Genomic DNA, 12,698 nt, shown 5'->3' with positions numbered 1-12,698 from the left:
TGTATCGACCTATTGACTAAATGTCTGCATAATATAAGAAAGATTGAGCAATTAGGGGGCTCCCACTATTGCCTTGTGCCTTTTGTCCTAAAATTTTTATAATTTTTAGCTGAAAAGTGACAATACAAGCCCTCCATAGATATCGAATATGACATTAAATTTTGATAATTTTTAGCTGAAAAGTGACAATACAAGCCCTCCATAGATATCGAATATGACATTATTCTGGGCAATCCTTCTGATACAACCTTTATATATACAGAGTCTATGATTAACTTAAATTTTGTGGACATTGAAAGACCAGGGGGGTCTCACCCTCATTTAACCGGTCTCAGGTAGCTTTTCACTATCTATTTTGAATATCCAACTGGCACTTTGGGCGCTCCGTAAACATTAAAGACAGGAAGTCTATCCAAATTACTTTTATTCACGTGTGTATCTACCTATTGACTAAATGTCTGCATAATATTAGAAAGATTGAGCAATTAGGGGGCTCTCACCATAGCCCTGTGCCCTTTGTCCTAAAATTTTGATAATTTTTAGCTGAAAAGTGACAATACAAGCCCTCCATAGATATCGAATATGACATTATTCTGGACAATCCTTCTGATGCAACCTTTATATATACAGAATCTATGATTCACTTAAATTGTGTGGACATTGAAAGACCAGGGGGGTCTCACCCTCATTTAATCGGTCTCAGGTAGCTTTTCACTAAATATTTTGAATATCCAACTGGCACTTTGGGCGCTCCGTTAACATAGAGAAAGGAAGTCTACCCAAATTCCTTTAAGTCACGTGTGTATCTACCTATTGACTAAATGTCTGCATAATATTAGAAAGATTGAGCAGTTAGGGGGCTCTCACCATTGCCCTGTGCCCTTTGTCCTAAAATTTTGATAATTTTTAGCTGAAAAGTGACAATACAAGCCCTCCATAGATATCGAATATGACATTATTCTGGGCAATCCTTTTGATACAACCTTTATATATACAGAGTCTATGATTTACTTAAATTTTGTGGACATTGAAAGACCAGGGAGGTCTCACCCTCATTTAAGCGGTCTCAGGTAGCTTTTCACTATCTATTTTGAATATCCAACTGGCACTTTGGGCGCTCCGTAAACATTAAAGACAGGAAGTCTATCCAAATTACTTTTATTCACGTGTGTATCTACCTATTGACTAAATGTCTGCATAATATTAGAAAGATTGAGCAATTAGGGGGCTCTCACCATAGCCCTGTGCCCGTTGTCCTAAAATTTTGATAATTTTTACCTGAAAAGTGACAATACAAGCCCTCCATAGATATCGAACATGACATTATTCTGGTCAATCCTTCTGATACAACCTTTATATATATAGAGTCTATGATTTATTTAAATTTTGTGGACATTGAAAGACCAGGGGGGTCTCACCCTCATTTAACCGGTCTCAGGTCGCTTTTCACTATCTATTTTGAATATCCAACTGCCAATTTGGGCGCTCCGTAAACATTAAAGACAGGAAGTGTACCAAAATTCCTTTTAGTCACGTGTGTATCTACAAATTGACTAAATGTCTGCATAATATTAGAAAGATTGAGCAGTTAGGGGGCTCTCATCATTGCCCTGTGCCCTTTGTCCTAAAATTTTGATAATTTTTAGCTGAAAAGTGACAATACAAGCCCTCCATAGATATCGAATATGACATTATTCTGGGCAATCCTTCTGATACAACCTTTATATTTACAGAGTCTATGATTCACTTAAATTTTGTGGACATTTAAAGACCAGGGGGGTCTCACCCTCATTTGAGCGGTCTCAGGTAGCTTTTCACTAAATATTTTGAATATCCAACTGGCACTTTGGGCGCTCCGTTAACATAGAGAAAGGAAGTCTACCCAAATTCCTTTTAGTCACGTGTGTAATATCTATTGATTAAATGTCTGCATAACATTAGAAAGATTGCGCAATGAGGGGGCTCTCACCATTGCCTTGTGCCCTTTGTCCTAAAACTTTGATAATTTTTAGCTGAAAAGTGACAATACAAGCCCTCCATAGATATCGAATATGACATTATTCTGGGCAATCCTTCTGATACAACCTTTATATATACAGAGTCTATGATTTACTTAAATTTTGTGGACATTGAAAGACCAGGGGGGTCTAACCCTCAATTAAGCGGTCTCAGGTAGCTTTTCACTATCTATTTTGAATATCCAACTGGCACTTTGGGCGCTCCGTAAACATTAAAGACAGGAAGTCTATCCAAATTCCTTTTAGTCACGTGTGTATCTACCTATTGACTAAATGTCTGCAAAATATTAGAAAGAGTGAGAAATTAGGGGGCTCTCACCATTGCCCTGTGTCCTTTGTCCTAAAATGTTTATAATTTTTAGCTGAAAAGTGACAATACAAGCCCTCCTTAGATATCGAATATGACATTATTCTAGACAATCCTTCTGATACAACCTTTATATATACAGAGTCTATGATTTACTTAAATTTTGTGGACATTGAAAGACCAGGGGGGTCTCACCCTCATATAACCGTTCTCAGGTCGCTTTTCACTATCTATTTTGAATATCCAACAGCCAATTTGGGCGCCCCGTAAACATTAAAGACAGGAAGTCTACCCAAATTCCTTTTTTTCACGTGTGTATCTACCTTTTGAATAAATGTCTGCATAATATTAGAAAGATTGAGCAATTAGGGGGCTCTCACCATAGCCCTGTGCACTTTGTCCTAAAATTTTGATAATTTTTAGCTGAAAAGTGACAATACAAGCCCTCCATAGATATCGAATATGACATTATTTTGGGCAATCCTTCTGATACAACCTTTATATTTACAGAGTCTATGATTTACTTAAATTTTGTGAACATTGAAAAACTAGGGGGTCTCACCCTCATTTAAGCGGTCTCCGGTAACTTTTCACTATATATTTCTTTTATGGGCTTTCCATAAATATTTCTATTTATAATCCTAATTGTTTTCTAGAGTAATCGGTTTTTGTTTTTGTTTTTAAGAAAAATCCTGTATTAAAGTACTGTACCTCTTTGATTTTTTTTTATTGACATTAATCTATATTACATTTAGACAAATATGCAAATTAGAAAAGGGTTTATATTCGAGAACAACGAGAATTTGCGACAGCTTGAAGAGGTCCTGAAACTATCTCCTACGTATCTTATCAGTTCTTTTAACTATAAAAATCATGCTTTTAATGTTATTAAGTATTATTCTTTTTTTTATTTTCAACTTAATTTTGAATATCCAACCGACTGCTAGCAGCCGGTTGGATATTGAATATCGAATATCGAATAACGAACCGGCTGCTAACTTCACACACATTTAAAAAATGTACATACTTTTATAAAATAGGGTCGTAAGGTCAGCAATTTTATCTATTTTTGTTTTAAATTTTTATTTTGGTTTCAATGTCGAAATCTGGAAAGAAAATTGTGTTTTGATTCCCGCTTTATACATGCCCCTACCTGGAGATCACCATTTTGTTGCATTTTAGCCATAACAGATATTTTTTATGGAAATTTAGATGACAGAAATCTATGCATTTATTTATTTAAATTCACAATCTGCTAATTTGATTTTTTTTAAATTTTATTTTTCAGAAATGAAAAAGAAAGCTATAGGGTTCACAGGGATTCAAACTAGAGTCGGTCGGGTAACTGGACCCCAAAAATATATTTTATCAGGCATCAGCAGAAATTTGGTTATATATTACATTGTATTATTATCTCCGTATTTCTTGCTACATATGTATCAACCAACTCTGTAATATATTTTTAATCATAAATCTGAAAATATGATTGAAGTATAATTTTCTGTGCAAGACTTCGCTACGGAATACAGGTTTTAAAACATTAGTAAACACAATATACATGTACATGTAAGAATTAATTGATTGTTGTTTTTTATACCTATTATTGCAAAATGTTTATGCATGCAATATGATGATGCTATGGCCAAATAGAATACATGTGTTGCTCCACTTACTTTTAAGTCTTTTATAAAAAAAAAAAGCCAATTTCTTAAGATTTTTTTGGCCATTTTTCATTAAGCAGTTACAGTCTGTCAAAATGTTGCTCCCATAGACTCAATGCAAAAAACAACATAATTTTATTAACAGATGTAATCTTATTTGGCCTAATTAGTCAGTCATCTATCTGCTGTTCAGTGGTTGTCGTTTGTTGATGTGGTTCAGAAGTGTTTCTATTTTTTAATTTATAATAACACTGATGTTTTGTCTGTTTGAATTGTTTTACACTTGACATTTTGGGGCCCTTTATAGCTTGCTGTTTGGTGTAAGCTAAGGCTCTGTGTTGAAGGCTATACTTTTCACCCATATTAATTGTTTACTTTCTTTTAAGACACTATTATGATAGAAATGAGAAAAATGTTAAAAGTTACAAAAAAATGTTCCATTTAGCCTAAAGACGATATCGATACATCCATTGAATATGGGAACAGGCCATGTAATGATCAGGAGCCTGCAGTAATTCAGTGGTTGTCATCTGCTGCATCACACCCAATGTACATTCATGTCTCCTCATGTTATTAAGAAATGAAAGCATTGCGACGTCATAATTTTCATTGTAAAAGCAGTGGCAGATCCAAGGGGGAGGGGGGTCGGGATTGGAACCCCCCTTTTTTAGGACAATCAATGCATTTGAATGGGGATATGTGGTTTGAACCCCCTTTTTGTCCTGATTGAGGAACCCCCAACCCCCCCCCCCCACCCCATTATAAAATGTCTGGATCCGCCCATGAAAAGCGTAGTATGCATTCATACATCATACAAAAACACATGACCTGACCATATTGACTTAATGCCATATTACTTTAAAAATTGGGGTTGGGGTTGGGGGGGGGGGGGGGGGGGGGGGTGCAGTTTTATTAAATGTTGTTTACCAGCTTTTGTCATTTTATATTATGTCTATGATGATTCAGTTCCCTTTAACAAACAGTAAGTAGTTTGATCTTTGTATATTTGATAAATTGGGGAGAGAAAACATTGAAATGGTATTTTCCTTTGTTTAAACACGAGTCCAAATGAAAAAGACAAAGACGTATTTTTCGTCTAAACCACACGGCACTTCAAAACAATCGTGATAGAAAAAACAAACCTTCGATTGCTGATATTGTTGAAGTAATGAAATTATTGTCTAAAAACACTTTAACAAGCTGTTCTGTTGATGTTTTGTCTTGGATTTCACACGCCACTTTGTCCACGAGATCCATTTTGCGGTTCGCGCCATAACCGACGTTCGATACCTCTTGTCACGAACGATAACTCTCGCGCAATATAAATAATTTTGCATAAAGGAGAAAAGGCATTATACACATGTGTTATAGTAGTCTCCGTAAAAGCTTACAGTTTTACTGAGCATTTTTTAAATTATCTATAAGTTAAAACATTTCATTACTAAGTAACAGTAACAGATCAATAAGCAGCTCATTTCTTTAAATGACTGATTTGAAATGAGAACAGGACAACGGAAAGGGGGAGGGGAAGTCGGGGGTGCTGGTTCAATATTAGTCCATTATTTATGTTAAGGATTTTATTTGAAGTGACTGATATTAAAACCCTGTAGAGGCTTGGAAAACATACTACAACTGAAGGTCTTTAATCATTGTAAGCCCTCTTATAGGGCGTTCTTGATTGACAATAACAAAATATTGTATTGTATAATTATACTGAATAACTTGGCAGAATTTGAAATTTGCAAACTGGAGATATAGCCGGGCCACGGACGTATATTATGTGTACGTCCGAGGCTTGGTAAGACTGAGTTATGTTGGATATTTACATATATTTATAATCCTATTCTTTATATAACAATTGTGTTCTAAACCTAAACATGTTTAGACAAATACCATATCATTTTGAAAGTTGTCTTTAAGTTTAGCTTGTGTTCTAACCCTAAACACGTTTAGAGGTAAAACATAAAACACGTTTAACATTAAAGTGTTTAGGGTTAGAACACAATCTTGAACATGTTTAGACCTTAACATGTTCTCATAGTGTTCTAACCCTAAACGCCTTTTTTACAGTGAAGTTTGCCATAATATAATGTCTGTCTTAAAAATAGCTGGCTAAGTTGCCTATAAATTTCTCAAAAATGTTTTTCTCAATATTGGATTGATATCATTGTCTTGCATGCTCAAAATGATTTTTAGGAAGTTTCAAAACTTATAAAACAACCATTTTCCAGTTTCAATTCACAAACACTGAAGAGTATGCACTTTTAATGTGCCTTATACTCCTTGATACTTAAGTAAGCCCTAAAAATCCCTACCCCTTACTTTCTTATTTGATATCTTGAGTTATGTCTTTAATTTTTAAACAAAAATATCAAGTTAGTAAATAGCTGTAAAAATGACCAAAAAGAGGTTTTGGATCGGAATAAACGCTATCCGTCAATTATAAAACATAGTTTTACTTCAATTAACCACCAAACTACTTTGCGTATCACTAATTATCCGACCATTTACAGCTTCTTTTTACATCCAGACAGGACTTAAATTTAGAATTTCTATAACTCCATACCCGGAAGTCCTAATGAATGAGGTTCGCACTGAATATATGCAAATCTGGTATTTTTATTAATTAAACAAACAGTCGAGATATTTTATACAGATTTATAAGGCTCTTGCTAGTAATTTATCCTAAATTAGTATGATGTCAAACAATTGAAAAACCCGGTCCTTTTATTGATTAAGATTGTTCAATTAACCTAGGGAAATAACTCGTCTCAGTAAAAAGTTTTAAAAAAAAACGCGAGAAAGCTAGGCTACTCTTGATCAATGAAGGGGTCCTTTATATGTTAAAAATATTTATAGAAATGGGGGATATGAATTAAATTATTATTTATAAGTTATAAATAAGTACGCACGGAACTTGAAATTTTATCATTGTCAGAAAAAAAATATGAAAAAGATTTCAGCAACCTACATGTATGATTTATGCTTCTAGAAAAACAATATACATTTGATCCATGGTTTTACGTAAAAATTTAATATAAAATATATGTTACAGATATATTTAACACCCTGAAGTACCCAAGTACACCATGAGGCGTAGCCGAAGGGTGTAAAGGGTACTGAAGGGTGTTAAAATATCCATATCTACGGATATGAAAGTAGATAACGAAGTTATCCCCGGTCTTAGTCGGAATCGGGCGAGTTTTATGGAAATTCGGGTACAAAGTGTAACGTGAAAACAACGTTTTTTTCATTATCTAAAAAAGTTTTATTGAAATTTGGAAATTTTACATAGTTTCTACGGGGTGTAGGGTACTATCTTTGGTAGAACCCTACAGGTAGTCAAATATAAGACGTTTTTAATACGGAGACAGAGAAACTTGATTGAGTCAAATTTGGCACTCAATGTTGTGAGAGTTACGTCATAGATAGTGTGACGTCAACGTGGGTCATTTGCATTGATAGGTCAGTAGTCCCATTCCTTGAAAATGTGGTAGTCAAGTGATGCATTTAATGAAATGAGTGTAAATGATCGACATACAATGTAATAGGACAAAATTGAATTAAATATTTCATTACAAACATCATGGATAATCTACAGAATTCAATATTTCACAAGGAGCAATCATGGAACGAAGGAAAACTTGCGTGAAGTTCCCCGGGACCATGGGTTAGCAACGTCCGGGGATATGGGTTAGCAACACCCAGGGGCTATGGGTTTTGTAACGACGTGCGTTAACCAATCAAAATCCTAGATATATACTAAGCCGGGGATAATGCTTGTTTGTGTGTTCCTAGATCGATACTAGGTGTAAAGTGTTTGAATACGAGAATACCGGCTCTCAATTCGCTATTTGCGTAATCCTACAGGCTATGTCTCAAGTGCTTAAAAACGGGTACTAGGCTCTCAATTCCTTGTTTGCGTGCTTCTAGATACTAGATTTTTTAAAGTGTTTAAACACGGGCACTCGGCTCTCAATTCCTTTTTCGCGTATCCCTAGAGGTTATGTCGAAAATGTTTAAACACGGGCACTAGGCTCTCAATTCCTTTTACGCGTGTTCATAGAGACTTGGTCTCAAGTGTATAAACGCGGACACTAGGCTATCAATTCATTTTCGACTGTTCCTAGAGGCTAGGTCTCAAGTGTACTTAACACTGGTACTAACTATATAAAGGCTCTCAATTCCTTTTTTCCGTGTTTTGAGAGACTAGGTTTCAAGTGTTGAAACACAGGAATATTGCCTCTCAATTCCTTTTTTCGCGTGTTCCTAGAGACTAGGTTTCAAGTGTTTTGAATGGGCACTAGGCACTCAATTCCTTTTTCGCGTATTGCTAAATGCGAGGTCTCAAGTGTTTAAACACGGGAACTAGGCTCTCAATTCCTTTTTTTCGTAATTTTGCAGGCTAGGTCTCAAGTGTTTAAACACGGACATTAGGCTCTCAAGTGCTTTTCGTGTGTTTCTAGATACTAAATTTTAAGTGTTTAAACACCGGTTCCTAGGATCTCAATTCCTTTTTTGCGTATTCTTTGAGGTTATGTCTTAAATGTTTAAACACGGACACTAGGCCCTCAATTCCTTTTACGCGTGTTCCTAGAGAGTTGGTCTCAAGTGTTTAAATACAGCAATGTTGGCTCTCAATTCTTTTTGCTGGTTCCTAGATGCTAGGTCTAAAGTGTACTTATCACGGGCACTAACTATATATAGCTCTCAATTCCTTTTTTGCGTGTTCTGAGAGGCTAGGTTTCAAGTGTTTAAACAAAGGAATATTGCCTCTCAATTCCTTCTTCGCGTGTTTTTAGAGACAAGGTTTCAAGTGTTTTAAATGGACACTAGGCGCTAAATTCCTTTTTGGCGTGTTTCTAGAGGCAAGGTCTCAAGTGTTAAAACATGGGCACTAGGCTCTCAATTTCTTTTATGCGTAATCCTAGAGACTAGGTCTCCAGTGTTTAAATAAGGACAATAGGCTCTCAATGCTTTTTCGTGTGTTCCAAGATACTAGGTCTCAAGTGTTTGAACACAAGAATATTGGCTCTCAATTCCTTTTTTGGTTAATCCTATAGCCAAATCTCAAGTGTTTAAACACGGTCACTAGCACTACAAACTGCTCAGAGTCTGAATTGACCAGTTTTTGTGCTCGACCAATAAAATCGAGCACACATTTTACTCGACTAGTCTCGACATTGTCTCGACTGTACTTAACTGTACTTACGTGTACTCGACTAGGTCTCGACTTTACTTAATAAGTCTGATTTAGTACTTGATGATCTTTGCGTAGTCTGAAATTATCTTGACCAAGGCTCGACCTGTCTCGACCTGACTTGACTAGTCTTGACCTTCAAATTTAGTTTTGACTGGTGTTAATCAGCCCATCTAACTAAATTAAATATTGATCTTACAAAATTCAAGCTTATTAGGTGGTTTGGTTTATTGCTGTGAAATGAAAGAATTTAATTTTACAATAGGTAAAAAAAAATTTTTTTATATAAATTCAGATTGGCATCTTTAATTTTTTTTATAACTTTTTCAAAACATTAAAATTTAAGAATTAAAGTAATCTTGGTAAAAAAAGCAAGATTTGCAGTTAGAACAAAAAAATCCAAGTTGATTTGAAATAGTTATAAAAACAAATTAAAGATGCCTATCTGAATTTCTATAAAAAAAAATGTTTACCTATTTTAAAATTTAATTCTTTCATTTCACAGCAATAAATCAAACTACCTAATAAGCTTGAATTTTGTAAGATCAATATTTAATTCAGTTAGATGGGCTGATTTACACCAGTCAATACTAAATTTGAAGGTCAAGACTAGTCGAGACAGGTCGAGCCTTGGTCAAGACCATTTCAGACTATACAAAGATCATCAAGTACTGAATCAGACTAATTAAGTAAAGTCGAGACCTAGTCGAGTACACTTAAGTACAGTTAAGTACAGTCGAGACAATGTCGAGACTAGTCGAGTAAAATGTGTGCTCGATTTTACTGGTCGAGCACAACAAATGGTCAATTCAGACTCTGAGCAGTTCGTAGTGTAGGCTTTTAATTCTTTTTTCGCGTGTTTCTAAAGGCTTAGTCTCAAGTGTATAAACGCGGGCACTAGGCTCTCAATTTCTTTTTGGCTTGTTTTCAGATATACTGGATCTCAAGTGCTTAAACGCGGGCACTAGGCTATCAATTCCTTTTCGCTTGTTCCTAGAGGCTAGGTCTCAAGTTGCAACTACATAAAGGCTCTCAATTCCGATTTTGCGTGTTCCGAGAGGAATATTGCTTCTCAATTTGTGTGTTTCTAGAGACTCGGTTTCAAGTGTTTTAATCGGGCACTAGGCTCTGAATTCCTTTTTCGCGTATTGCCTGATGCTAGGTTTTAAGTGTTTAAACACGGGCACTAGGATTTCAATTCTTTTTTTGCGTAATCCTGCAGCTAGGTCTCGAGTGTTTAAACATGGGCACTAGGCTCTCAATTCTTTTATCGCGTGTCCTAGAGACTAGGTCTCAAGTGTATAAACACGGGCACTAGGCTCTCAACGTTTTTTCGTGTTTTCCTAGATGCTAGGTCTCAAGTGTTTAAACAAGAGAATTTCGGCTCTCAAATCCTTTTTTGCGTAATCCTACAGGTTATGTCTCAAGTGTTAAAACACGGGAACTAGGCTCTCAATTCCTTTTCGTTTGTTTCTAGATACTAGCTTTGAAGTGATACAACACGGGCACTCGGCTTTTTCGCGTATTCCTAGAGGTTATGTCTAAAATGTTTAAACAAGGGCACTAGGCTCTTAATTCCTTTTTCGCGTGTTACTAGAGACTAGGTCTCTAGTGTTTGAATACAGAAATATTATGTCTCAATTTCTTTTTTGCGTATTCATAGAGACTAGGACTCAAGTGTTTAAAAACGGGCACTAGGCTCTCAATTCCCTTTTCGGCCGTTCCTATAGACTAGGTCTTAAGTGTTTAAACACAGGAATATAGGCTAACAATTCCTTTTCCGCGTATTCCTAGAGGGCAAGATCTTAAGTGTATAAACATGGACACTGGGCTCTGAATTCCTTTTCCGAGTGTTTCTAGAGACAAGGTCTCAAGTGTTTTAACACGGGCACTAGGCTATCAATTCCCGTCTCGCGTGTTCCTAGAGGCTAGGTCTCAAGTGTTTTAACCGGGACATTGGGCTCTCGATTCCTTTCATGCGAGCTCCTAGTGAGTCGGTGTCATGTGTTTAACTAACCAACCTACTAGTCAACTAACCAATCATTCCTTGTATGCATGTTTTGGTCCTATGTGTTTAATACAGGGTCCACGATCTCATTTGTTTCTTGTTTGCTTGTTTCGAGGGACCATATCCCACGTGTTTAATTTGTCAAACAATCAATCAAGCAATCAATCATTCAGGTTTCGGATTGGAAGACCGTGCACAATTGTTTTTAAAATAATTAATATATATTTATTATTATTATCATTAGTATTATTTTATATAATTATTATTAAATCATTTTCTTTATATGGTTTCTTTTTATCATATCCTTCTTTTTCGCTGCTTCTTCTCTTGTTTGTCCTTCCCATTCATATAATAAATGTCTTCTCCTTCAATTTTATTAAACTATTATTAATGATTTCTTTATTTTTCAGACAAGTGCGGAACAGTCGAGACCTAGTACGGCACCACCAGCATCACAGGTAAAACTGTTACTTAATAATATACATAATTAGATATACAAGCATGATATCGATATACATATACATTACCAGTATATATACAAAAACAAAACAACACCGACAAATAATACTAAACATATTAAAGGTGGTTATAAGGATTGAGGTTTTGTCATTGTATAACCCAGCTGATTAAGTTTGACGTCCCTTTGGCTATGTTGATAAATAAATATGCAGCCACATCTGATTAGAGTAAGACCATAAAATCCAATGCTACATTTAGAAAAAGAGAGCGTGTTGTTAAAAACCACTAAGACAATTTCTTACCGAGTGCACCTATGGCATTATGCACACAAAGTCACAAGCTATTACATTCGCATGTGAACTTGAAGTCAATATGCCAAACATTACACCACCTTTTCTGCAGAAATAACCATATTGGTTTCCTTATAAATTTGTTTTCCTTTGTGTAAATTTATTCACATAACGAGGGATGTGCATGCATAGCAGATTGCAAATCAAGCAAAGATTTCATATACATTGAAAAAAGAATGAAAAGATAAATCAATCAAAAAACAAAAGAATAGTAGCTTCAATACGGTGCATGCAATTACAAAATGCAATGTCATAGCAATTCTCTGTAACCACCAGCCAAATTGCGACTCGCATAGTAACGTGTTTTTCTTTCTTGAAATTGTGTGTGATGATAGAAAATGCCAAATAAACCAGAAATATGAAATAACAAATACGTCTCGTTAATGTGGTATTCAGCAGTCATGTCATGTGTTACTTATATAACATTTGAATAGCCGTTGACCTTTGGTAATGATTCGTTTCTCAGTTTCAATAATGAATGCAGTGTGTCCGTTAAAAGCTTCAAATTTTCCTTTAGGTGACCGTTTCTTTTTATGAAAGGGAAGTGACAAGAAAACTCCTGTCAAAACACCAACCAAAACATCACAGGATGATTCGAAAACAACATTAACCTTTGACAGGCGATTTTTTTTAGCTAAGAAATGATATAGGTTAAAGTATTCCGGATAAATAAGTCTTATCCACTTAAATCTTTA

The 12,698-nt window shown here is 35.4% G+C and overlaps 1 protein-coding gene across 1 annotated transcript in view; it reads left to right on the top strand.

Moving 5' to 3' along the window:
* The window catches only part of LOC143042694 (heat shock 70 kDa protein 12A-like), a 51,242-nt gene that overhangs the window by 11,419 nt on the left and 27,125 nt on the right, over window positions 1-12,698 (top strand). The window contains exon 2 of the mRNA XM_076215136.1: window positions 11,605-11,652. Within this exon, the coding sequence (XP_076071251.1) occupies window positions 11,605-11,652 (48 nt within the window). The remainder of the gene's footprint in view (window positions 1-11,604; window positions 11,653-12,698) is intronic.

Source organism: Mytilus galloprovincialis, chromosome 8, assembly GCF_965363235.1.
Source record: "Mytilus galloprovincialis chromosome 8, xbMytGall1.hap1.1, whole genome shotgun sequence".
Classification (NCBI taxonomy): domain Eukaryota; kingdom Metazoa; phylum Mollusca; class Bivalvia; order Mytilida; family Mytilidae; genus Mytilus; species Mytilus galloprovincialis.
This window is presented reverse-complemented; position numbering and strand designations above follow the sequence as displayed.